The sequence below is a fragment of the Globicephala melas genome, chromosome 8 (genome assembly GCF_963455315.2).
Source record: "Globicephala melas chromosome 8, mGloMel1.2, whole genome shotgun sequence".
In the NCBI taxonomy this organism is placed as follows: Eukaryota; Metazoa; Chordata; class Mammalia; order Artiodactyla; family Delphinidae; genus Globicephala; species Globicephala melas.
The window spans coordinates 99562007-99589098 of record NC_083321.1 but is presented as its reverse complement, the minus strand read 5'-3'; the positions used below and the strand labels follow the sequence as shown (position 1 = coordinate 99589098).

General features: G+C 49.1%; 1 protein-coding gene across 13 annotated transcripts in view; it reads right to left on the bottom strand.

The window, feature by feature from the left end:
- Positions 1 to 27092, bottom strand: part of PKNOX2 (PBX/knotted 1 homeobox 2) — a 309100-nt gene that overhangs the window by 36126 nt on the left and 245882 nt on the right. For all 13 annotated transcript variants that reach the window (XM_060304245.1, XM_060304254.1, XM_060304256.1 and 10 more), the window contains 2 exons: positions 12305 to 12476; positions 1195 to 1383 (listed from right to left, as the gene is read on the bottom strand). In XM_060304245.1, coding sequence (XP_060160228.1) covers positions 1195 to 1383; positions 12305 to 12476 — 361 coding nt within the window. The remainder of the gene's footprint in view (positions 1 to 1194; positions 1384 to 12304; positions 12477 to 27092) is intronic.

Genomic DNA, 27092 nt, shown 5'->3' with positions numbered 1-27092 from the left:
GAATATTAGCAAGCAGAAGCCTGGGCGGCTGAGTTTAGATCTGTAATAAAGTGATTTGGTGATTTCAAGCAATGGGAAGAGGAAATAAACTTCCGGCCTCGTGTCCCATACAGTACTCACTATCGAGTCCCACAGAGACCCCACTGGGGTGGGTTCGACGTAATTCCTGCTATCAAAATGTACAAGGCATGGCTGGCCTTCTCGGGGTCACCATGTCCTTTCCCCTGCCTCCACCAACCTAGAGAGATCGATTATACGTCTCGATCCTTAAAACTTAAGGATAAAAATAGCACCACCTTTCTTTGGCATTCTTTCCAGCACCTCTCACCAAGCATTCTTAGAAAGTTTAGCGGGATCCCCAAGCCTGATTGTCTCGTGGGCAGAGGCTAGTGCAAACCTCCTGGGGGACCCTCCATGTGTCTGTCCTGGACTCAAGAGCTCAGTGGGAGAAGAAGAAAGTGGTGAGTCTAGCGCTTAACATAGACACCAGTGAGTCGGGAAGGTATCACCGGGAAGCTTTCTTAGTTCATAGGTTTGGGGAAAATATTCTGTCCTGGAGAGAGAGCCCATTCTCTGCCATTTCCACAGTTCCCAGTTCCCAGGATGAAGGTGGCTGGTGAATCTTGTGAGGGGTGACTTTAGGTGACTTACACAGTGGCCCTGGACCACAGGGAGACAGATGTGCCAGGGCAGGGTGAGCAACTAGAGAATGATCGGGGAAAAGCTGCTGTCTCCTATTAGGTGGGCAGGATTCAGGGAAGGCCCACTTTCCCCACACTCTCCTTCCCAAAACACAGAGAGCTCATCGAGCTCCAGCCCCCTTGAGAAGCCTGCGAGGCTGGGATGTCTGGGTCCACTCCCAGCTCCGTCCCCGCCTCATCCTCCTGCAAAGCTCTCCATCTCCTTAACTCTTGTGCTCATTTTTTAGGATATCTTGGACCAGGAAGCCAGGAATCCCTTTGGACATTGTCCCTCTCAGATCTGGTCATCTTCTAGGGAATACTGATACCCTGGTATGCTGAGCTCTGGGTGAAAAAGGGACTGAGCTGCCTGAAAATAGCAGGAGGAGTGGATCAGAGGTGAAAGGATACAGTCAGTCTAAACCATTTTCCTAGGTCTCCATGGGACCTTCAGACATTCTGACACCTCGCTTAGGAGCCTGGCTAGGAGACAGGACCCAGCCCTGTGTGTTACCTGTGAGTGAAGGTTTATGGAGGGCTGGTTGGGGGAGTAGGGCCCCCCGAGGTCATTCCTGAGCAGGTTATCACTGTGCATCTTGGTTTTGAGGCAGGTGATGTAACGGTTACAAAAGTCCTTGCAGAGTTCATTGACTTTCTCCAGCTCCAGCAGGTGGATTCTCAGGACCTGGATTGCCTTCACCATCTGTGGAGGGGGAGGAGAGGTGAGCCCAGGTGTCTGGATCCCAGTCCCCTCACTGCCTTGCCCGCCCCCCACCCCCCGAACAAGTCCCAAGCCCACAGACAGAGAGGAGCCCATGCTCGCCCTAGGGATGTACGCTTTCCACCCGCAGGATTTAAATTCTCCTTGTGGGTAGCTGCCGATTGCTTCCTTGCTTTGAGTTCACTGTTATCACAGCTGTTCTTGAGGCAGGTGTGGTATTCTGAGAACAGCACTGTGCTTAGAGGTTAGAAGGCCAGGTCTCAAGCCCCCTGCCTGCCATTTACAGTCTGTGTGGCCTTGGCCAAGTGCTTAAGCTCTCTGCGCCTCATTGTCTGACAAATGGGGACCATTACGCGCTCCCTGACAACCTTACAGTTTTGTGGAGAGGAGCACCTGAGGGAAGGCGTGAGCTGCAAAGTGTGAGGCCTTGAACAGGCACGAGGAAGACCGAGATCAGAGCTCCTTGCAAGAGCCCCAAGAGGTCAGGGACTGGCTACTCTTAAACACGTATTCTGAGTACCTCATGTGATGCCAGTCACCTAGCAGACACCCCATCAATGCATGTTGACCGACTGCATCGTCCAGCATGACTTAGCTGGGTGCTGGGACACCCAACTGTCTGCGGTGGCCTTTTGCGTACCCTTTGGTACGTGTGTCTGCCGCCTCTTCAAGTGGACGTTCCTAACCTTTTCGGGGCAAGAAGCTATTTCTCAATCGAGGCTTTTCCCTTTATCGTTGTTATTATTATAAAAAGAAGGTGCTATGGAAGGTATGGAAAACAGAGGATGAAAAAGACTGCCCTTGATCTAATCACCCTAAAAAGAATGACGATTTCTTTGTTCTTTTTCGCAGGCGTGTATTTCAACACAGCTCCAATCACCTTGTATGTACAATTTTGCTTCCTGTTTTTCCCCTTAGTTTACCAAATGTATTTTTCTAAGTGGCAGGAATGTTTCCTCTATTCTCCCTTCTAGACTGCAAGCTTCTAGAAGAGAGGGGTGGTGGCTAACTTGCTCACCCCATTATCCTCGTTACTAACACAAGTGGATACTGAGTAAATATTTGTTGAATGGGTGAAAGTTATTGCGTAAATACATTTTAAATTGCTGCATATCATTCCATGTGTGTGCCACACTTAGCCAATTCCTTACGGTTGGGCATTCAGGTTAATTCCAATTTTTTAACTTTATTAAAAAACATGTTACAGTGACTTATCTTCCAAGCTTATAGCTTATTCGTGTTTCTGCATTATTTCCTTAGGACAAGGTCCCGGAAGTGACAGAAAAAAAGCTATGGACATACCTTTGGCTCATGATAAATATGGCCAAATTGCTTTTCAAAAAAGGTGTTGGAACAATTGGATATCCACAAGCAAAACAGTGAACCTTGATTTAAATCTCACGCCTTATACAAAAATTAACTCAAATGGATCAAAGACTGAAATGTAAGACATACAAACTATAAAATTTTTAGAAAAAAAAAACAACGCAGGAGAAAATCATCAGGACCTAGGGTTACGCAAAGAGGTCTTAGACTTAACACCAAAAACATGACCCAGAAAAGGAAAACTTGATGAATTGGACCTCATCAAAATGTAAAATGTTTGCTCTTCAAAAGATCCTGTGAAGAAGATGAAAAGATAAACTACAGACTGGGAGAAAATATCTGCAAACCACATATCTGACAAAGGACTTATGTCTAGAATATATAAAGAGCTCTCAAAACTAGCCAGTGAAATAACAAGCAATCCAATTAGAACTTGGGCAAAAGACAGCATCAGACATTTCACTGAAGAGTATATATATATATACATGGCAAATAAGCACATGAAAAGATGTTCAATGTCATTAGCCATCAGGGAAATGCAAATTAAAACCACAATGAGATATCACTATACACCTATCAGAATGGTTAACATTAAAAATAGAGGTAACACCAGATGCTGGCAAGGAATTAGAAACGGGACCACTCATATGTTGCTGGTGGGTATGAAACATGGTCCAGCCACTCTGAAAAACAGCAGAACAGTTTCTTATGAAACTGAATACACCACCCAGCTCAGCAACTCCAACTCTTGGGCATTTATCCCAGAAAAATAAAAACATCTGCTCCCCCAAAACCTGTATGTGAATATTCCAAACAACCTTATTCTAATAGCCCCAAACTGGAAACAACCAAAATACACGTCAACAGGTGAATGGATAAAGAAACTATGGTACATCCATATCACGAAATAGTACTAGGCAATAAAAAGGAACAAACTACTGATATACTCAACTACTTGGATGGATGTAAAGGGAATTATGCTGAGCAGAAAAGAAAAAGCCAGTCTCAGAAGGTTACATACTGTGTGATGCCATTTATATAACATTCTTGAAATGACTAAATTTTAGAGATGGAGAACAGATTAGTGTTTGCCAAGGGATGTGGTGGGGGAGAGAGGGAGGAACTGCCCTGTATCTTGACTACCATAGTGTTTCCATGAATCTACACATATGATAAAATGGCACAGAAGTATACACACACACACACACACACACACACACACACACACACACACGGCTGCATGTAAAACTGGTGAAATCTGAATAAGGTTGGTGGATCATACCACTGTCATTTCCTGGTTGTCAAACTGTATTCCAGTCATGCAAGAAGGGGATCAGGACTTCTCTGTATTAATTCTTACAACTGCATGTGAATCTATAGTTCTATCAAATCACAAAGTAAAAAAAAAAAAGTGGGGCTCGCCTTGGAGACCATTTAGGTTGACATAAGCAATATATAAGCATCCCTCTTAGCTTTGGGCCGGCATTTTGATGCCCAGGAAAACAAGGATGGGCATCGCTCCCAGAGAATCCTATCAGGTGTGTCATGCTGCGTGGCTAGAAGCCAGGGCCACACCCACTCTGAGCTTCATCTGCATTTCAAGTGGAGAGCAAGTGAGGCGCCCCCAGGTTGGCATTTGGATTGTCTGATGGGTAGGGATTGTGCTTGACTAATTAAAGGCTCTGAGTACTGAATTAGACTAAGTGTCACTCAAAGACAGAAACCAACAATTGTGTCTTTTCAAGCAGGGCTCAGTCACAGGGTCTTGTCCTCACGGGATGCCCCCTCCGTGGGGCTGAGACTAAAGGAGACTGTGCCGTCCCAGGCAAAGAGGATAAGAGTGACTTTAGTCCAGATTATTTGGACCAAAAGATGGAGTCGGGCACTGAATAAATTATTTGCTCTTGCCTAAATTTTCTACTTGACAATATATGGTGTTTAATAAATACTCATTGACTGACTGATGGATAACAATACCCAAACATTTCTTATTCTTACTATGTCTCAGGGACTGTGTTAAACCCAGCACATGCCTGATTTATTGCACATAACCACCTCTGCAAGTGGGTACCATTATTGCCCATATTTTACAGTTGAAGGCAATGAAGGCCACAGGTAGAAGTTTACTTGCTTAATGTCACACAGTCGGTAAGTGACAGAGCTGGAGCGTGAAGCCATGTTGCCTGTGTTGCTTCACCGGCAACTAAGGGTCTCAGGATTTACACAGAGAAAATGTCAGTTGATAGGGTGCATGGTTTAGGGAGAAAGTGGCTTAGTGACAGGAAGTACGGGCATCCAGGAAACTCAAGTTTAGGATTTCCAGAACCCTCCCTGGCAATGTTCCCGCATTCGGCTGCTCTGGCCTGGCCCACAGGAGCCAGAGTACCTCAGCGTGCTTCCTCATGCGTAAGAAGAGGGGGTTGGACTGTCAGATGCCTTCTGTTTTCTGATTCTCTGAACGTTACAGGGACTTCTGATGGTCCTGGAAGGGACCACGTGAGATGATCTAGGCCAGTCTCTAGGTGACCAGATGGTCCAAACCCTCCCAGACACATGGCTGCATCTCCTCTCCTGAGGCTCTCTTACCACCTCACGCCATCTCCATGTTCTCTCAATCTGCTGAGTTCTTCCAAACATTTACTGCAATCTCTGCTGCCTTAATATAAAGTGCTGACTCAGCCTTCTGTAGGCACCGAGAACATCCAGGGCTTCCATCAATACAAGCTCCCTTAATTTAATGTTATACATTCAACAAATATTGAGTCTCATTATATGCCAAACACTGGACAAGACCTCTGACTTAAATAAGTTGCCCAGTTAGCTTTGTCTTCCCCAGACAAAATAATCCTAATTCCTTAAACCTTTCTTCTTTCTCCCTCCCTTCCTTCCTTCCTGTCATTTCTTCTTTCTTCTTTCTCTGAGCTTTCCTTTACTGGACTATCCTTCATTTTCAATCAACATTTTATTTATTCATTTTAAAATCTTTGCGTGAATACACACATACACACCCACACACACAGAAAAGTGCACCTATCTATTTATAGCCAATAAATCCTCATTAGGTAAAAAGAATCAGAAAATACAATTAAGTATTAAATAAAATAAAATAAAATAAAATAAAATAAAAAGTAAAATCTACCCAAAATAGCTTTGCTCAAATGAAATACGCATGCAGTGTGTTTAAATAGATTTGGTGCACGGTGGCCAAAAGTGGACCTACATTTTGGTCTAATAAAGTACAGGTGAAGGATTACCTTTTTATGAGGTAATAGACTTGGTTTAAAGATTTAAGAACATAGAGTAAATCATAATGGTATTCCAAGGCAATGAATATGTAGGACCTATTCAGTATTAGAGGAAAAAACGGGCAATGCCATTAATGTGGGGCAGCTGCCTGGCCTGGCGCAAAGCCTGTGGGATTTACCATCAGACAGCTTGGATTTGAGTCCAGACCTACTATTTACAAACTGGGTGACATTGGGCTAATTCCACGACTTCCCTGAGCCTCAGTTTTCCTCATCCCTGTCTCACAAGATTTGATAACGGCTAAAAGAGATAATAATGTGAAAGTGCTTTATAAACCACAGGGAAGCAAATGCATATAAACTTTTGCAACCTCTTTTGATGATTTCTAATATCCTGTTGGCTTTTCTATTGCTGTTCTGTTGCTGTTCCAGTTTCAGATGGTGGAAGAATCATCATCCTCAGTTTTTTCTTCTATATTTATGTTTAGTAAATCATCCTCTATCTTATTTTTATGCAATTTTGGGTTTTTGCCTCTAAATCAGAATAAAACTCTGACATATTAAACTATTTTTCCTAAGTGATCAGGGTCATGTAAAAAGTTATTCCAAATCTTCTAGTGCAATAACAATTCCATTTAATTTAACATCGTCATCAAATGTGATGGGTGGATCCTTCATTCCTTTTCTCTCAGTTTTGCTTCATCTTTCAGCTTCTCTCCCTCCCTTCTCTTTCAAAATAAAAAACCAGCCCTCTCCTTCTGAGCAGAGGGCTTCACAAAAGCAAAACGAGATGCACCCCTGCATTTCAGTCTCATATCACAGCACACGAGCCCCACAAGTCTCAGGAAAGCCCGCAGGACCGGGGCCTCTAATTTTCTGGGAAGTCGCGTGGCATGATATCCTGAATCTACTATTTGCTGCCCGGGGTATTTTGGACAAGTCATTTAACTTCATCTATAAATGTAAGCTGATAGGTAATACTTACACTGTAGAGTTGTGGTGAACACTGAATAAGATCATGTACACGTATGTCCTGGGCACACAGGAGCTGTGTGCTATATGGGGATTCTTACGCCAACACGCCCCTCCCCCCCACCATCAAATACTTTTCCGAAAAGTGGCCTCTCTTGTAGGATTGCGGCCTCTTCATTTGATAGTACTGGCCTTGCCTTTCAAAACATTTATATACGTAGCACTTTACAATTTGCAAAATGCTTCTCTCTCCATTACCTCATTTGAGTCTCAGAAACATGGGGACACACAGGCACTGTTATCACTCTGCTAGAGATGAGGAGATCAAGGCTCAGAGATTAGGTAACCAGCAAGATTCCAGGCAGCAATTAGGGAGGGAGGTAGCTTTGCCCTGGAGGGCAGATTCTGTTTACCCTCTCCTCCTTCTGCAATTTGGGAAGCTGGAATGTTCTCCCTCATTTACGGATGAAGAAATTGGGAAACACACATTCCTTGAAGTGCTCTGACGCTTCCTGCATGTCACTAGGTCAGCCAAAGCTAAAATCTATTCAGGAATTTTTCCAGACCAGACCAGACCAGCCGGACCTGGCCTGAGCAGTTGGAAATGTGGGGTCACTGGAACAAGGCCTGGGACATGGAAGAAAGGTGAAGTCCAGAGCCTGTAGGCTGCTTAGGGAGGCCACCTCGCAGGACAAGTCAAATGCTTTCAAGTCACAATGTGACACTTCCCTTCCCACGTCCCCAGAGTTTGGAGAAGCACTGTGGTTCAGGGGAAAGAGGTGGGCTTCAGGAGTTACACCCACCTGGCGCAAACCCCAGCTCTGTAACTTACTGACTATAGGGCTCTCGGTCTTGGATTCCCCCTTCTGTAAAATGGGTATAATGATAACCCTCTCATAGGGCTATGGTGAGAATTCAATAGCAGAGCTGGGTGCTAGAGAACAGCGGGTTTTGGAGGCTCGGTCTGGGGTCCTCCTCTTACTGGGACGCTCTGGACAGTTCACGTGATCTCTGCACTTCGGTGTCCTCATGTGTAAAGCAGGATAGCGGCAGCAACCCCCTCAGAGTCGTACTGAGGACAAAAGGAGATCTGGCCAGAAAAGAACTAAAGACAAGTGCAGAGGAAGCACTAAGAAAAGACTGGCTCTAGGGCTGCGTCACTGCTGAGCGTGGGCCGGGCTCCACGCCTGTATTTGACCCACGTATGTGCTGTGTGGTCTTGAGCTGGTGATTTCACCTCGTGTCTCAATCTCCTCATCTTAAAACGGGGATAATAATAATCTGTGCCTTGTGGGTCTGAGAAGAGAATTAAATAAGATAATACAGGTGAAGTGTTCAGAACGGCACCTGGCACCCAGTAAGTGCACTATAAATGTTAGTTATTACTGGCTTTGATTATTATTTCCTTTCCCTGTTCTGGTGTCTTGTGGGATTTTTCTGCTCCCGTCAAGGCGAAGAGAGTGTGGGCGGGAGGCCGAAGGGAATGGCTCTCTGAAGGGGGCCGCCCGCGGTCTCGGTGGGCCCAGGGCTCTGCCTGGCCTCCTTATTCACAGCCTCTGGCCTCTGGCCCTGCCTCTTCAGAGTGGGCCCAGGGGCCTGGGGGGCCCCATTTTGGAGCTGGTTTTGCGGTCAGGCAGCTATAATCTGTCCCTTAAGCCACACCAGGGTCTCATTAAAACGTGCCCCGTAAGTGTTAAAAAAGTTACACACAAAAAAATTCCATGCATGAAACTGAAACCGTACGTTTTAGAGCTTCGGTTTGAAATCCTGCATAATATATAAAACCTCGGCCCTGCACTGGGGGCCCGTAAATCAGATTTCATAAAACAAAAAGCTTTCACCTTTCAAAGGGGTTTGGGGAACTTGCGAATTTTACAGACTGGACCAACTGCCAGTCAGAGGCTGCTGGGCCCAAGCAGGGGATCCAAGGGCCAGGTGCCAGAGGCCTGGTGAATGCTGGGTGGGTGTGGGAATTGGAGTGAGGGTATCCCCGGGGGAGCATTCCAGCTTAGCCACCATGGGGGTGGAAAGCCACCCGCATGGCACTGAAATGGGGAGGTGGAGAGGCTCAGAGAGCGTGGGTACCAGGGGGAGAGATGCTGGTGGTACCCTGTATAAATGAGGCGTCTGTTACCCCCCGGGAAGCAGAGAGGTGGGTGATGGCGTGCAAGGAGCCAGCAGACCTGGATGCTGACAAGTCACTGCCCTTCTCCAGACTCCAGTGTCCCCATCTATAAAATGGGCTGCTTTCCACGCCTGTGGTTTCCCCACCAGCGTTTTGGGATTCTAAGTTTCTTTTCGGGCAGCTGGCTAACCGGGAAGGGAGGTTCCTTCAGAAACCTATACTCTGGGAACTTCTCTGGTCTCTGAGCATCTCTGGCAGAGCTTAGTAAGCAGTGCCCATGGGAACTCGTCTGAGAGACCGTGGAGCGGGGCAGGTAGACACAGAGATTTGCGTGGACGAGAGGAGGGGACCAGCTGGAGGGGGAGGACCCGCGTGCCCGTGGTGGGCCTGGGGGAGCTGGGGAGGAGGCAGGACCCGAGCGCCCAGCGCGGGACAGAGTTCGGGGGATCCTAGTGTCCTCCTGACAATCCCATCTGTGAAAGTCAACATTCAAGGGCAAAGGAAAGCCGCCCTGACACACATATATATAAAAAATAAATCTCTCAATTATCTCAGCTCATTTGCTTGGGGTCTCATTTTATGTCCCTGCTCCGCTGCGCAGTATATCTGTCCGGATAAAGAGTTACAGTCCGTTGGGCTACGTGTGTGGGGTTGTAAAAAACACAGATGCCAAATTAACTGGCTGTGGCACTCAGCAGCTGATTGAGCTGATAATGACGCGATCTGACCTTTTTCTAATTTCTAATTATGTGCATCTCGGCTGTGCTGGCTGCATGATTCTTGTTCTAATGATGGCTCCTGTGATCGGCCTCTTCATCTCTCCCCTCCCGACGCAGGACTACAAGTGGGGTGGCAAAGGGCGCTGCCTGACACCCTCCCCCCACGCCCGGTAAAGTTTCAGGCTTCAGCCCACACAGTCTCTCTGATGGCCTGGAGGTGAGGTGAGGTGGCTGGAATGCCTGGCTTTAGCGATACGCATTTGACCTTAACCTTCTGGGTGCCATGCACTTAGTTCCACAAGCCATCTCGTGAATATTTTATGACTGTCACAGGAGACAGGCGGATTGGCTCTATAGACGAGGAAACTGAGCTTCAAAGGAGCTGTCATCAAAGTCACCCAGAGGGTGAGCTGTGTAGCTGGGCTGAGGTCCTTGGCTCCTTCAATGGTCTCCATTTAAATAATCGACCCATCCGTCAGTCATTGACTGCAGCTAACTCTGGGTAAATCAGGTCCACATGAGGAGGTGGGCTGTCCAAGGCCTGCTCCACCAGGGGACCACTCCCAGTGCAGTCCCCTGAGATAGAGGCCCAGGGAGCACCGGGGGCCAGGGGCCATTGGGGCAGCTCCTACAACATCCGCGTGCCTAGGTCAGGTGTGGCACGTAGCAGACAGTAACCAAGTTTTGTTGGATTAATGAAGAAATCTGAGTCTTTTGAGTGAACAGAACTCTGAGAGACCCAGGTAGTGTGGGCCAGGGGAGAACAGGGAGGTGGCCACACTTTTTGGTATTTTCCAGGCTGGGCTAGAATAAGAGGCTGTCCTCGGGGGGGTCGTCTATAGCTCACCTGGCAGGTGGTAGTGGGCAAGGTCTGTGAGGTTTGTTTCCCCAGGACTCCTACCTCTGAAGGTGTAAATTCTTTCATGTTACTCAGCCTATTGTAGGTATTTCCTACCAATTTTGGCCTCAGTCTCTTTTGGGGTCAAGGGAGAGGAGTGCCCATTCCAGCTCCTGCAGAAACGGCTGCCTCACTTCCTGGTTCCATGGCTGCTGCCGGTATAGCTTCTAAAGACCTGATTCACAATTGCGGTTCTGAGATTCTGAGCAACCGAACAGCAGGGCAGGGCCAGGCCAGCCCCCACTTACTGCTGGACCAACGGGAGAACCTTCACGGGGACAGCTGTCCTAGGGGACCTGAGAGACAGTGGTCTGGGCTCCCGGGAAGGATGTCTGCTCAATCCCAGCCAGGGGAGAGGGAGGGCCAGGCACAAGCCGAGGTGGATTTGCGGCTCCCAGAAATCTGCACTAACGCTCCCGACCCCGGTCAGGTGCTTATCATCTGTCCTCTAAACGCATCATAATACTTCACAACTTTCCAGGCCAGGCTGGGGGGCTCTCCTGGTAGCTCTTCTGGCCTCCATAAAGTAGCATAATCAACTCTTGAGAGAAGCAGTGGGGTGGATAATTCCCAACACAGGATAATACCCAAGTCATTTAAATCTGTTCTGCTGGTGCCCTGTGTGTGTGTGTTTTTCTTCCTTCCTTTCTGGAGTCACATTTGCTTTTCTAATTCTGTCTCTCTTTTGGGAGTAGGTACTAACTAAACTCTGACTGCAAGAGGTCAGTGCTCTAATCAATCAATTTGTGGAAGAAAGAGTTTTTCAGAGTTTCCAAATTCACCCTGCATCATCTCGGTAATCCACCCACAGAAAAATCAAGAATTGTGGTTAATAATCCCAGGATGACCGCTGTCAGGATGAACAAACAGAGCACCCTCTCTACAGCTCTCTTTCTCAACAGGATTCCCAGGGCTAGATGAGAATTTCAGGCATCATCTAATCTAGTGGTTACCAAGCCTTATTGAAGATTGCAGCTGTCTGGGAAACCTCTAAAAATGTATCTTCACAGGTCCCACCAAACTTACTGAATCACGGTTTCCAGGTGGTGGGCCCCAGGCCCGTGTGCTTTTCAAAGCTGTAGTGATGATGTGGATGACAAGCTAGGTTTGGGAGCCTGATCTACTGCGTCCCCCTAAATGGGCAGGACATCTGCTGATCTGCTCAGTGTGACTCTGTTTCAGGTCTTCCTATCCACCGATCTGCTTGACGGTGCCTGTCATCCCCACCCTCCACACTGTAGCACATGGCCATCAGCTCCTCTCCGGGCAGCCCAAGACAAATTTACCAGCGTGCCAGGGCTCTAGCTCTTGGAACAGCTACACCAGACATTCTGGGCACCATGACCCTCCTTTCCTCCCGTCTGCACTGCAAGGGGGTTGTAGGTGATGCTACTAGTGTTGCAGCGGCAGAGGAGGGGAGAGCTTTGGCAGCAACCCCTTTGCATGCAACTCTTGGTTTAAGGTTCTCAGATGCTGGAAGGGTACACCTAGTGCCTGCCCACGGGGGGCATGCAAATTTCTTTGTTGAATGCATGAATGAAAGGGTCGCTTCTAGGGCATCTGGAGGGCATCAGAAGGTAGGGAGAACCTAGCCAGGGCGGGGTTGCAGGGTCTTTACCAGGTTGTCCAGCTCTGGGTCGTCGCTGAAGAAGGGTTTGTGCTCTTGCTCTTGCTGGTGGACAAAGTTCTCGATGTCCACGTCAAAGCTGGCGGAGGTGATGCACTCCGAGCCCTGCGTGGCCTGTTCACATTTCTCAAACAGCAGCGTCAGGAGCGGAAAAAGAGGGTGCCTGCGGGGACATCAAGAGCTCACACATGCGCACTCAGAGACTTGCTGCCGTCGGGGCTCGGAAGCCACCAGGGTCCCTTCCCACATTGCCGTCACTTCTTCTCCCAGGGTCCCACTCCCTGAGAAAGGCCCCAGTCCCCATGGTCAGCCTAGACGGCAGCATTTCACGCCCTGGCACAGAGAATTCAGTCTCCTGATTCCTAGGGCCTCAGAGGCTTCTGTCCCTCCCCACCAGGGGCCTAACTTTTCTCTTTGTCCAGAGAAACTGCACAGATATTTGATGAGGGATGCTGGGTATAACCCTTCCCAGAAGTAGGTGTCCATTTCTGGCTCAGTGTCAATCTGGGAAGGAAATATGGGAAATGTCCAGAAAAGTGCTGGATGTGAACATGCGTGGTTGGTCACACACCCTCCCGTGGCTGCATGGAGCCAGCCGAGGGCAGCACCTGTGTGTTTGCAAGTGTACGTGGCGGGGTGTGGACCTGAGTACTCGTCACACGTGGTGGGCAGAAGTCTCCACCTGTCCTGCATCTGTTGACCGACTCAGTTTAGGTCAGACACCCCAGTCACACGTGTAACACTTCCCTACACGTTTCTATCATCACACACTTAGCACAACTGTAATTAAATAATTCTTTGCATCATTATTTGTCCAGTGTTTTCCTCCAAGTCTGTCTCTGTCTCAATGATCACTGTATCCTTAAGACCTTGCCCTGGCGCTGATAGCAGGCACTTAATAAATATTCGGTGACTGACAATGAACCAGTGAATGATGAATACGTGAGTGTGAGTGTGCGCATGTGTGTGACGGTTCTGTGATGGATGGATGTAAGCTGAAGTGCTTACCTGGCGACTCTATGGGTCTTGGCTTCGACATCACCCACTCTGGGAAGGTTCCCTGACTGCCCCTCCCCTCAACCTGTGCCAACGGCTCCCTGGGCTGTTTGCTTTACCACCTGTCTTCCGCACTAGACTCTCAGCTACGTGAGGGCAAGAAGCAAGCCCACCTCATTCCTCACTGTCTGCCCAGAGTCTAGCAGCGGCATGTGGATACTAATAAATCTTTGTTGAATATATACATGTTAGGTGTGTGACCCCATTTGCATATACAAGTGCATCTCGTTCTCAGTTCTCTGCAGCATGAGTGAACAACTATGTCTTCACACCCGGCACGTGCACATGTGTTTACATGGGTATTGACACTGGACTCTGGAGCCCCATTCCCTCCCACCATGGTTCCCAAAAAGCAACGGCACATCCCTCTCTGGTTGCTCACCTCAGTGCCCTGGAACCACAACATCTAGCTCCCTTCTTTTTGAGTGAGCTCTGCGAGCTGGGAGAGGAGAAAGTATGTATGTTGGGTCTGGTCCCCAGGCTTCTGCCAACGGGGATGTTGTAGCCAGCACTGCCCAACAGAACTTCTTGAGGTGATGAAGACATTCTACAATCTCTGCTGTCCAATACGGTAGCCACCAACTTCATGAGGCCAATGGACATTTAAAACATGGCTGTTTTTGAATTATGGTTTTCTCAGGGTATATGCCCAGTAGTGGGATTGCCGGGTCATATGGTAATTCTATTTTTAGCTTTTTAAGCAACGTCCATGGTGGATGGACCTAGAGTCTGTCATACAGAGGGAAGTAAGTCAGAAAGAGAAAAACAAATACCGTATGCTAACGCAAACATATGGAATCTAAAAAAAAAATGGTACTGATGAACCTAGTGGCAGGGCAGGAATAAAGACGTAGACATAGAGAACGGACTTGAGGACACAGTGGGGGAAGAGGAAGCTGGGACAAAGTTAGACAGTAGCATTGACATATATACACTACCAAATGTAAAATTAGATAGCTAGTGGGAAGCAGCTGCATAGCACAGGGAGATCAGCTCGGTGCTTTGTGACCACCTAGAGGGGTGGGATAGGGAGGGTGGGAGGGAGGCTCGAGAGGGAGGGGATATGGGGATATATGTATACATATAGCTGATTCACTCTGTTGTACAACAGAAACCAACACACTATTGTGAAGCAATTACACTGCAATAAAGATCTATTAAAAATAAATAAAATATGGCTCTTGTGTCTAGGACACTGAATTTTTTATTTTGTCTAATTTTAACTAATTTTAATTTAGATAGCAACATGTGGCTAGTGGCTACCATATTGGAAAGCACAGTAAGTCCTGAAAATGAAAACAGATCATGCTTCTTCCCTCCAGCACGCTATGATTAAACATGCCGAGAAGGACTGAACATTCATCCTGCATAGTGTTTGTAGGCTGATGGGGGACCCCTGTGAGCCTGTCCCATCCTGGGATTCCAATAATTCTGGGCAGAAAGGCAGAAGGTGCTGAGACCCATCCACACTCAAACCTATACCTACTGGTCATTCTACTCAAGCTCGGGGGCAGCGGGGGCTGAGGGGAGATGAATTCCTGCCACAGATGAGCTGCGTGGCTTGGCAAAGCTGTCTCTAGACATTATCTCCCTGACCCTTGTTTGGGGAGCTGATGCGTAAATAGCTGGGCTCCAAGGCTGCAGGCTGGGTCACAGTCTGGAGGAAAAAAGGGTCAATGTCTGAGGGTAGCGCATCTGCAGCCCCAAATTGCGAGAAGAGCTATTTCGCCCCCTCAGGAAGCTGGTGGGAAAACAATGCGTTCGCTCAGCCATCCGCTGAAGACAAAGAGAAAACCAGGTGAAGGGGTTAAACTCCAGTATAAGTCTTCATTTGCAGCCACTAATACCACAGCATATTATAGTCTAATCTAACCTGATCCCAGTTTAATGCAAGATTCTCCCGGCCCTGAGTGGAATACCAAAGGAAGCCTTCATGGCTGTGATTTAAGCAGAGACCTGCAGTGGTTTAGCTGAGGGACATGAAAGGCAAATTCCAGACGGTGTTATGAATTATTGCGCCTTATGAACCTTCCTACTCTCAACAGATGCCTGCTGCCGTTTAAACAGCCACTAGATCAATTAGGAGTGAAAGGCACAAATCGACTCCGTACAAGGGCACTAAATTACCAGGAACTAATAATCCACAGCATCGTGCCAGGTGGTGGGGGGCGCAGCCCCTGCCCCATCCCCACAGCGGCCGCGGTCACTGCACGTCCCTTCCTCACCGGCTGGAGGCAGGGTGGGCAGCTGCTGACGGTGTGTGGGTGTGCCAGTGCACGTGCGTGTGCCTGGGTTGAATGTAGGCTGTCAACGAGAGCGAGTGTGAGCGTTGTGTAAGTGGGTTGCCCTAGGTGTTTTTATTGCGTGTGCACACACGGTGTTACGTCTCTGCTGTACTATGCGCACATGGGTTGTGTGTATGGAGCTGGGGTGCGGAGTTTGTGTGCTGTGAATACAGGGTGCCTATGCCCTCTATTGTATGCAGTGTGTGTGCAGGGCTACGTGTTATCTGTATGCAATGCGTGTGCGAGCATCATGTGTTTTGTGTACACAGCGTGCGTGGCATGTGGGGCGGGGAGGAGGGAGCTGCCCGTGACTGTGTCTCCCAGCTACCAGCTCTGGAGTTGGGCTGGGGGGAGAGGGTGAGCTCGTCTGCCACTGCCCTGGCCTCTGCAGGGAGGAGAGTGATCAGGGAGGGCCTCTCTGAGGAGGTGACATTTGAGTTAAGCCTGGAAGGACAGAGGAGGCAGTCAGGCAAAGGTCAGAGGGAGGGGCATGCCAAGAAGGGGAAAACGCAAAGCACTTCAGAGAGAAATGAGCTTGGCATGTTTCTGGAACAAAATCCAGGTGCTTGTGGCTGGAGCAAGGTAGGCGAACGGAGGGAGATGACGTCGAAGAGATGAGCAGCAGTTAGATTCGAGGTCTCGCACAGAGCTGGGCTTTTGGGGACTGGGGTGGAGGCACTGTCCCCTCCACTGGGGGACAGCGTGCACCTTCCAGGCACAGCTCTAGCATTGGTCCATTTTATAAACCTCTCCCCTGCAGGTGTCAGATCTCCCGTGTGTGTGTGTGTGTGTGTGTGTGTGTGTGTGTGTGTGTGTGTGTGTGTGTGACGAGGGCATATCTGGGGGTGTTTTCTATGGCTTCTGCCATCTCTCAGTAGAAGAAAACGTGCTTTCCATCCTCTCCCCCAAGTTAGGCAAGGACCCGTGGAGCACAGAACAGGCCTCCTGGTTGCTGCCATGGCCCCTCTCCCCAGCCCCTCCCTGACTGAGCTGCACTATCAGTTCCCCAATCCTCCCTTCATACCTCACCCTCCCCAGCCTCCTGCCTCTGGTTCCACCCGCCCTGATCCCTGGATCCCTGGAGCCCAGGAGTTCGGATGACATCTGTGCTCACCCACAGCTTTTCATATGAACCATAGCCAGGGTTGGTAGGGCTGCCTGTGGCTCGCGTGCTCTATCCACCTGCATCTCTCGATCACCCTGACCGCTACCTGCTACCTCAAGTGTGGGGACTGCTGAGATGCTCTGTACCACCCCTGAGAAACAGGCTCAGTTTCCCAGTGACTCAGATGGGTTCTGTGGCTGCAGTGATGCTATGGCCTTCTTTAAGGCTGTTCCCGGCCCAGTTCCCAGCCCCTTCCCCAGTTGCCCATCCTACACCTGCCTAAGCGTTGACCTATATTTTAAGCTATCCTCCAACATCACCCCATAAGACTGGGGAAGAGGCTGGAAGCCACCTTCAAGGAGTCCTTTCCAGCAGCCTCCACTGCGGGCCTGGGGTGGGGTGGGGTAACTAGGGCAGAGACCAGGAGGGCTGGGCACTTTACCCTCCCAGGACATGAATGCCCTTGTCTGAGCCAGGCAGGGGATCGGAAGGGGGATTTCCAGTCATGCGTGGGATACTGGTCCTGTCATTCTTGACCTTCCCTGAGCTTCAGTCTGTCCAACTAGAAAATGGGTTTTAAGGAGTTCCTCTTCCCGCTGTCCAGATCTCTCCCACCGTGGATCAGTACCCTTCAGAGGCTGGAAGCAGAAACGTGGAAACTCGGTCCCCAGTGTCTGGACGATGATGAACGAGATGTGAAAGATGGCCATTAGCCTTTATTTCCAGAGAGCCGAGGACGTCTGACTTCCAGAAGAGCTCACCTTCTCCCTCCCCGACCTTTCTCCACACTTTTCCCTGTGTCGCCTCCCACCTGGCCGCCCCCTCCAGCCCAATCTCTCTCTTTTTTTTATTTTTATTTTTTTGAATTTTATTTAATTTATTTTTTTATACAGCAGGTTATTAGTTATCTATTTTATACATCTTAGGGTATATATGCCAATCCCAATCTCCCAGTTCATCCCACCACCGACCCCCCTGCCACCCCCCCCCCAATCTCTCTTAAGCCGTTCAAAATTTGGAGAAAATAAATCTCACTGCACTAATTCAGGGAGAGTTTGAGCCTCGTTGGTGCAGAACAAATAAAAGGAGTGAACTGGCATGACATTTTACTGCAGAAGAGAGGTCGTTTCCAGCCACTAATAGAAAGGATCTGACACAGACTAATAAAGAGAAATGAATTTCTCTAATGGCCTCATTTATCACATTCAGCACTGTGCCTCTGCCTGGGTGCTGGGAGGGCGGGCTGCCCCGAGTGCGGACAGTGCCAGGAGCGGGGGGCGAGAGAGGACCTCAAATAAGATTTTATTATATCTTGTTTTCTTTTCGGAGTCCCCACCCCCAGGCCCACCCTCATCACCTCTCCCCAGGAGCATCTGAACCAAAAGCAAACTCAAGATATACAGTTCTTATTAACGATCCAGAGAAATAAAGAACCCCTCTCCACAGAATTGCAGTCTTGTGCTAGCTTAAGAAGGTGATTAAACCGGATGTGTTGATTTCTACAGGGGTTTAAGCTATCGCTTGGTTTAATTACTTCTGACATTTCTGCCTTCGTTGTTTTCTGCATCACCCAAATTCGCGGGCCTAAAATGCCCAGTCTGGGGCCAGGGTGCATAGGGCTGCCTCTGGGAGCGCCCCAAAGGGCCTGGGCCTAAACAGGGCAGGATTTGGGCTGAAGCCCTGTGCAGAGTTGAATGTCACCCTCTCTCCAGCAGCAGCGAGGCTGAGACCCCTCGCTGAAGCCCCAGATTTTCTTGAGGGCAAAGCGATCCGGGCCCCCCTCATCCCCCCACCCACACACATATTTCCAGTGAGGCTTCTGAGAGCATCCTCAGGCAGGAGAGCTTCCGCGCCTTCCATTTTACTCCTCCCTCTTTCAAGACAGATGTTCTCACCGCAGATGGCCCAATAGGTTTCCCTAACATTTTCGAAGACCTCTTGGGATGGAGACCATAACTTCCTTGGTAATTTTTATACTCGTATCTAACTGCAAGTTCCCCTATAAGGCTGAAGCTCATTTCCTTTTGCTAAAAGGACTCAAAAGAAGACAAGTGGACTTTGTTCTGCTTCCCTTCGTTCCTCCTTGGACAACCTGGCTTAAGAAAAACGTTTTTTTTTAACATTTCTTTCTGCTCATAGGGCCATAAACAGAGAAGCAGAGATAGGAAAAAGAAAGGATGCCAAAATACAGAGCTTCAACAGATAACAAACAAGGACCTACAGTACAGCATGGGGAACTATACTCAATATTTTGTAATAACCTATAAGGAAAAGAATCTGAAAAAGAATATATAAAACTTATATATATATATAAACATATATATATATATAAATAAAACTTAATCACTTTGCTGTACACCTGAAACTAACACAACATTGTAAATCAACTATACTTCAATTAAAAAAAAATTTTTTTTTAAATAGCGCTTCAGAGAGGCTATAACGCGAAGAACACAAGAAACACGGAACAGATATGAAGAGAGAAACAGAGCCCCACAGCTGGGGCTGGGGGGTGGCGATGACAGTCACACACATGGGGGGACGTTAGTGTTGAGCTCCCTTTCTGGGTGGTAAACCTTGTGATTCACAGTCACGCCACTCTGTCACTTCTGAGCCTCTCAGCCATCCCTCCCTTTGTGACCTTGGCCAGAACTGCAGACCTCAATTATGGGTCCAGCCAAGTGTGTGGCAGCCTGCCTGGCTGTCCACTGCCTCTCCCTGTGACTGACCTTGGAGCCCCCAGGCCTGTCCTGTACCTCCCTTCACAGCCCAGTGTCAGCGCTCACCACCCCCTGAGGCTAGGCTGCTTCCTCCGATGGCGACGGGGTGGGATGTCAGAGCCTTTGACCCTTCCTAGCTGGGATGAGAGTGGACGGTCCAGAGGAGGGAATGCATAGTAGGAAAGGAACATTTCTGGATGGAGGTTTTTGGTGATGAGGCAGTGGGACCAGAGCCTGGTCAGGGTCAGACCTGTGCAGAGGACATCAGCCACTGGCCAGTGAGGTGGGGGTAAAGGGGGGCAAGCAGTGACCCAACCTGGTCTCCACGGACACACACAGCGGAGGTCTCAAGTTGTCAAAGGCCCACCACCCTGGAAACCCTACCCGGGGGCTGGCATTGTAACCCTTTATTTCTAGTGCCCCAGGTCAGGTCACTGAGATCACAGAATCAGAGACAATACCCTGGAGGCACCTTTCAGGACGACTCCTGCCCCTTTCCTGGGCATCTTTTCATGGCCAGAAGGCCCATTCCAAGTAGTCATTCTGAGAACTACAGTGCAATCTCTCCTTGATGCTGATAAAACAGAGTCAGCATCATCAGAGCACACCACGGTGCTTCACAGTATGGCCTCAGCTTTCTTGTCAGTGTTTCTCCTGGATAGACTCAGTGGAGAACATGGTAGTTGATCAGACAGCAGGTGGCCCCGGGCTCCTGGCACCTTTATCACCCCCTCAAGGATAGACTTTGGAGACAGATAATTAATTGTGTGACTCTGGGGCAAGTTACTGAATTTCTCTGAGCCTCAGTTTCCTCTTTTATAAAATAGGGATAACGCCACCTACCACAGAGGTTATTGTTAAGAATTACATGAAGGAACAAGTAGAGTGTCTGGCACTCAGTAAGCTGTCAATTAACGCTTGTTCCATTTCCCTGGAATGGCACAGGGGCACCTTTTCTTATTCAGGTCAACATGGACGCTATCCACTCCAATAAATGTATAATCCCATCTCTACTGACTCATTTGGCAGGGAAACAAGCCCACATGCCAACTCAAATAGAGGCACAGAAAGAGGAGGAGGAGGGGCAAAGGACAACTTACTGGACCTCGGAACCCCATTTTTGAAACCAAAAAACACTGCCAGTAAGAATTTATTTTTATTTCCCACAGGACAATGATTAAATTCTATTGACTACAGTTGTCTGTGCACAGATCTGTCTTCCTCACTACATGGGGAGCTTCTCTGGTCCACGAACTCGTCTTACCTCTGAATTTCCAGCACAGTGCCTGGCACAGAGCAGAGGATCAATAAATATTTGGAGGATCAATGAATGGGGACAAATGAATGAACGAAGCGAGCACTGACAGCAAGCGGAGATTCTGAGACACAAGCCTAAAGTTCTTTCGGGCCCGGAATCCACTCCCCTGTGGTACCCAGGTCAGCTACAGCCATCTGGCAGCTTCAGCCACAGTTACTACAAAGGGCCCCAGTTCTCCTCTGGGCTCTGCTGGGTGTGTGGGGTGAGGGCTGGCAGGGTCTCAGGGGCAGACGAGTAAGTGTGAAGGAAGCGCTCGGCCAGCCCTCCTCTCCTCCCCTCAAAGGCACCAGATGGAGAGAGCAGAGTGGGGTGGGGGAGACCAAGCCAGCAGCTCCTGGTTGGATGTATTTTTACTTCAGGTGTGACGTTGAAACCATGCGGGTGTATTTTTAGTCCTGCCCAGTGGGCGGTATGTTCGCCTGGGTTGCCTTGGAGAGGACTTCTTCTTGTTGCTAAATTGGAATTGCATCTGCTGGGTTCCTGGGCTCCAACCAGCTCTCCTCCCCCAGGTGGGTGGACAGGTCCATCCCTGGTGAGTGTGGGGCTCAGGGGAGGCCACAGTCTGCTTTGTCTCCATCCCTTCACACACACACACACGCATACACACTCACACCCTTCCCTCCTGGCACATTAAAAAAAAGTAATAAATGTGAAATCTCAACAAACTGGTTGTTAAGGCTGGTCTACAAGGGCGAGAATACAAAGAACCTAAAATTTGAGACCTGGTAGGATCTCATCTCCAGCCCCTTCATTTTCTCCCCAGTTTTACTAAGAAATAATTGACATGCATCACTGTATAAGTTTAAGGCATGTAGCATCATATACTATGAAATGATTACCACGATAGGTTCGGCTAACATCCATCCTCTCAGATAAAAGAGAAAAAGGAAAAGAAAATTTTTCTCTTGTGATGAGCACTCTTAGTGTTTACTCTCTTAACTTACCTATATATGACAGAGCAGTGCTAGCTATAGTCGTCATGTTGTACATTACATCCCTAGTACTTCCTGCTTTTATAACTGGAAGTTTGTACCTTTTGACCACCCTCCTCCGTTACCCCCTCCTTCTACCCTTCACCTCTGATAACCACAAATCCAATCTCTTTTGCTCTAAGTTTTTTTTTAGATCCCACATATAAGTGAGATCCTACAGAATTTGCCTTCCTCTATGATGTATTTTACTTAGCATAATGCTTTCAAGGTCCCTCCATGTGAATAATATCCCACTGTATATATAAGCCACAACTTCTTTATCCATTCATCCATCAGTGGACATTTAGGTGGTTTCTGTGCCTTGGCTATTATAAATAATTCTGCTATGAACACGGGGGTGCAGATGTCTTTTCGAGTTAGTGTTTTCATTTCCTTTGGATCCCCAAAGTGGGACTGCTGGATCATAGGATAGTTCTATGTTTAATTTTTTAAGGATCCTCCATACTGGTGGTGGCCGCACCAATATACAATCCCAACAGCAGTGCACAAGAGTTCCCTCTTCTCCACATCTTTACTATCACTTATCTCCTGTCTTTTTCATGATCAGCCTCTTCATTTTAAGGGGAGGTAACTCAGGAAGAGAAAACAGAAGTATCTTTCCTGCAGTTAGGCAGCTCGTGAGAGGCAGTTTCTATCCAAGTCACCAGAGAGCCAGCCAGTCCCCAAAAGAAAGCACTGGGGGAAGGTCTGGTGTGGGAAGGGGAGCTCCATCCATTATGTCATGGCAAAATGACAGTGACACACATCTGGTGGCACTTATTGCATTGAAACACCCAATATTTTTATTATTCCCATTTTACTGATTAGCAAACTGAGGGGCCATGTGGTTAAAGAATTACATCAGGCTAATAAGTGACTGAGTTGAGATTTCAATCTGGGTATCCAAACTCCAAATGTTGTGTTCTTCCCCCTTTCCCAGGTGCTGTTTTTGAACCATTATTAGAATCACTTCATCCTCCTCTCCCTTTTTTTCTCTACTGGCCTTGAGTCCTATGCGTCCTGGGGTCACAGAACTGAGCTGCCACGTTTACCCTTTGAGCATCAGGACCCGTGCAGCACAAGACGGTCTCTACCTCACCAAACAGGTTTCCAAAAGAACTTGCTCTCATAATAATACTTCTGTGTGTTGGAGAAGGCTTTGACGTTTTTATAGATCTTTCATTTTCTCATCTTATGCCTACCCTGTGGGAAAGTTTATCTAAAGAGGCTACATGAGTTGCTCAGTGGTAGAATCAGAGCTTAGGCTGAAGTCTTAGTCCTATGTTCTTTCCACTTGACCACAAAATGGCCCAGTGCTTGGGAAAATCAGAGAGTGGGGCTTAGAAGGGCTAGACTGGCTTAGTCCAGCCCTGGTGAGAAGCCATGGGCCATGTGAGCCCTCAAAGGCCAAGCTTGCTGGCTCCCCGCCCCTCCCACCTGATGCCCCCCCCCCCCCACCATTCGCACCAGCGGGAGGCCCAATGGCTGGTGTCTTCCCTCTAGTAAGGGGGACCGATCCAATCTAGTACTTGTCGCAGTAACTCCTCACAACTGTGGCCACCATTCACCGTAAGCCTTGTCTGTGCCAAGCACTGTCAGCTGTTAGCATTGGTTATCTCCTTTAATCCTAACATAACCTTGTGAGGATAAAAGTCATTGGGATTCCAGGCTCCTGGATCTCTTATCTGTGTGCCTTGTCTTGGCGGGGTACCTGGACTTCTCAGCTCTGCCTCGGCCAGGTGGTGAGCTGTGGAAGGATCAGGACCCGCTGCCTCTGAACACACCTGCTCTCTGAGCCAGGCAGCCGCAGCCTCTGGGCCTGCCAGCGGCATGTGCAGAGGCTGGGTCCGGGGTGAGGGCCTTCGAGATGCCGGCAGGAAGGGCAGGGAACAGGCTTTGCCTGGTGCCGGGGAAGAATTGAGCACGGGTTGACTTTCAGATTACGGCTCCAGCAGGATCGCTCCCCTGACTGTAGTCAACAGCTACAGTTATGTTTGCTCAGATGTCAGTGAATCCAACTGCTTCCAAACGCAAGGAGTGTCTGCTGGAGCCCCAGCCCATAAAACCCAGCTCAGAATGCAGCCTGGAACATCCGCTCCCAGCACCTAGTCCAGAAGCATCTGGTCCTGACTCTTCTGCTTGGAATGGCTAAACTTCTCCCACACCCTTCTCAGGCCACCTCACCCAGCACGTCCCAGGAATGACCAAGCTCTATCTATGCCAGGGAAGGCACAGGGTTAAGCCCCGGAGTCAGCTCCCTGGAGACAGAACACCCCTTGGTCACAAGGTGGAAGAGTTCCCTCAAAGACAATTCGTTAGGAAGCACCAGTTCCCAGGGTCCTGGCCAGGCAGCTGCTAAAGAGGACAGTCACACAGCAGCCAGCGCCTCTGCCCAGCCCCAAGCCCAGGGGGCTCCCGCCTCCCCATTCACCAGCCCGGCCTCAGGAGAGGCCGCTTGGCTATCATTTCCCTTGGGCTTCACCTCCCTTGGGAAAAGCAGTGCTACTCTCCTACACTGCGCTGTGGGCCAGAGGCCTTGCAGTCAATTCCACATAGAGTTTTTTGAGCCCATTAGATGTGCCAATTTTATATTACAGCTACTTCCTATCCTATCTTCTTGCCACTCCCTGGACTGATTCTTTTTAATTCAGAACCCCTCTTGGAACTTGACACGATGCTTCCGCGTAGCAGAGCTCAGTAAATGTTTAATTGAACCGCGGTGCAGGACCACTCAGCTGGGAGCCCTTTCCTGTCTTGCCTCTTGCTGGATCGCCCCTCAGCATTTACCTTCTAGCCCGACCAACCCCTGTTTCCATTCCCCCAAACATCTCATAGCAGCTAACGGCTGCAGAGTACTCTCCACGTGCCAGCTTCTTTATCCAGCACTTCATGGTATTATCTCATTTCATCCTCATGACCAACCTAATGAAGAGATGGCACTATTTTCAGTCCTATTTTACAGATGAGGAAACAGAGGCCCAGAAAGGTTTACTGCCCAGTGGCGGAGCCAGAATGGAAACCCAGGCGATCGAGGTCCACAGGCCCTATTCTGCAGCCTGGATTTCACCTCCCTGAATGCCCAGATGCCTCACATGCTGAAAAGGCCACGGGGACCATGCTGGCCCCTTTGTTTAAAACACCCCCATCCCATCCCACCCCAGGCAGCAAACACTGATCTCTGTGTTAGACATTATCATATATCATCTCATTTTAGTCTAGCTATGACTATTTCCTTTTTTACAGTTGAGAAAACAGATTCAGAGGGACTAACTTTCCCAAGGCGACCAAGCTGGTTATCACCACATCTATTTTTAGACCTTGTCCCACAGCTCAGTACAGCTGCTCTATGGCCTTTGTCCCTCTAGCTATTGGACCATTAGGATCGAGCCCGAACTTCAGTGACCTTTAGAGAGATAGTCTCAAGGGAGCGATCTGAACATTGCCCACTGCCCCGTTCTGATCTTTCCCTAAACAAGTGTGGATTCTAGAGGGATCCGGTCTGAATGCAACAGGGGCAAATGTATTATAAACAAGGCCTTAGCAATGTGTACTGCTTTCGTTGAACTAGAAGTGGACTGCAGCTTGAACTGTCTAGGGCTGGGTGCCACATGGGCAGAAGCTCTGAGTGTGGTTTACAGAGAGATGAGACTGACAGGAAGAACTACAAACACTACACGGAAAGGCCGAGACTCTGACAGCTGAGAAACTAAAGACTGGTTTGATGTGGGGTTTCTGGAGCTGCTGGGAAGGAACTCATTAACGGATGAAACAGGAAAGCCTTGGAATCTACCTGGAGAACGTGGAGGCATCTGCTTTGCTCAAGCAGATGTTAAGAGTTGGACGGCACTGGGTAGAATCTAGGAAGGAGAAACTTCACTGCCTTGGGGTTCGGGTGAGAAATCACAATTGCAAACACTTACATAGCGCTTATTCTGGGCCAGCCTCTAAGCATTAATTCGTTACGTGGGAACATTTCAAATTTAGAAGCGGGGAGTGGGCCAGACAGGTCAGTGAGGGCCAACGCGTGTAGGATCGTGGCTAATGCTATGAGTTAAAGCATTCCACAAAGTCGGCTGTAAAGGTGCTGGTCAAACTGGGCACCTGTAACTCGGCTACCTGCAGGCGTTTGTGCTTGAGGCTGGAGAGAGCCGACTGTGTGCATCTCTTCCCACCTCTGTTCAGCAGCGCACTGGTAGCTTGAAACGGGCCATGGTGGATGCAGTTACACCACGGAAATCGACAGGTGCTACGTGAGGGCTCTCCCCTCCCCGCTCCCCCCGGAGCCCGTTAGCCAGCACACCAGCCTGGAACCAAGGAATATGGATGGGTCCTGCCTCGCCTACTTAAGGAATCCGCTCAACAGGCCCTGCTTTAGTACATGCTCGTCCAAGCTGCTGGGTCTAAGGTATTGTGTAAGGCGCTGGGGATCAATCAATGAAAACGCATAGACCCTGACTTCATGGAGGTAACGATCTAGTGGTGGAAACAGAACTAATATTAACACAATCGGTTCAGTTGTGAGTTAACGCCACAAAGGAGAGACACAGGGTCCTGCAGTCACCTCACCCTCCGCGCCTGATTCGCAGCTCAATTCTCTGGCATTTTTCCTGGAGAAGCAAAGCACAGCTGTCCCCACCCTTCTCTCGCTGTTCCTGCCTCCAGGCCAGCACTTCCTGTCACTAACAGGTAACTTCTGCAGTGCCCGGCGGGCCATTTCCTGGGTCCCCAGACAGTATTTCAGCCTCAGGGGCGGAACCCAGCATGCGCAGAGCCGTCTCAGCAGAGCCCCCTCCTCCCCCACTGCACCTGGCCAGGCCCAGCTCCTGCCACTGTTCTGCTCCCCAGGACATCACGGTTTCCATGGGAACCTACTCACTTCAAAGGGGAATGGCAGAGACTGGAGGGGAGGAGGGACAGTGAAAGCTGGATCAACCTCACCCTCTTGGCCCCGTCTCTGTGCTGCTGGCAACCTAACCTCCAAGCTCCCCGCCACCTAACACTGTCCAGCCCGCAGCCCACCGGTGGAGAGGTGGGGAGGTGTGGTCCAAGCTAAATTTTAACTTCTTGGGGGGAAAACCCCAGGGGTGAGGTGCACCTGCGTTAGGAGAGATCTGAGCTGGGTCCAAGCCTGCGGTCCCCGCTCCATGGGGCCTCCCCTCGGCAGACCCCCTCAGCATTGCTCCTGGGCCACAAACACAATTACCCGCGATGTGCATCCAATCATGGGGTCTGCTCGGATTAGACTGCAATCATTAATCTGAGCGGGAGCTCCCGGCTGCCTTGCTGATTAGCCCAGATGATGCTCTGGTATGATCCAATTAAAG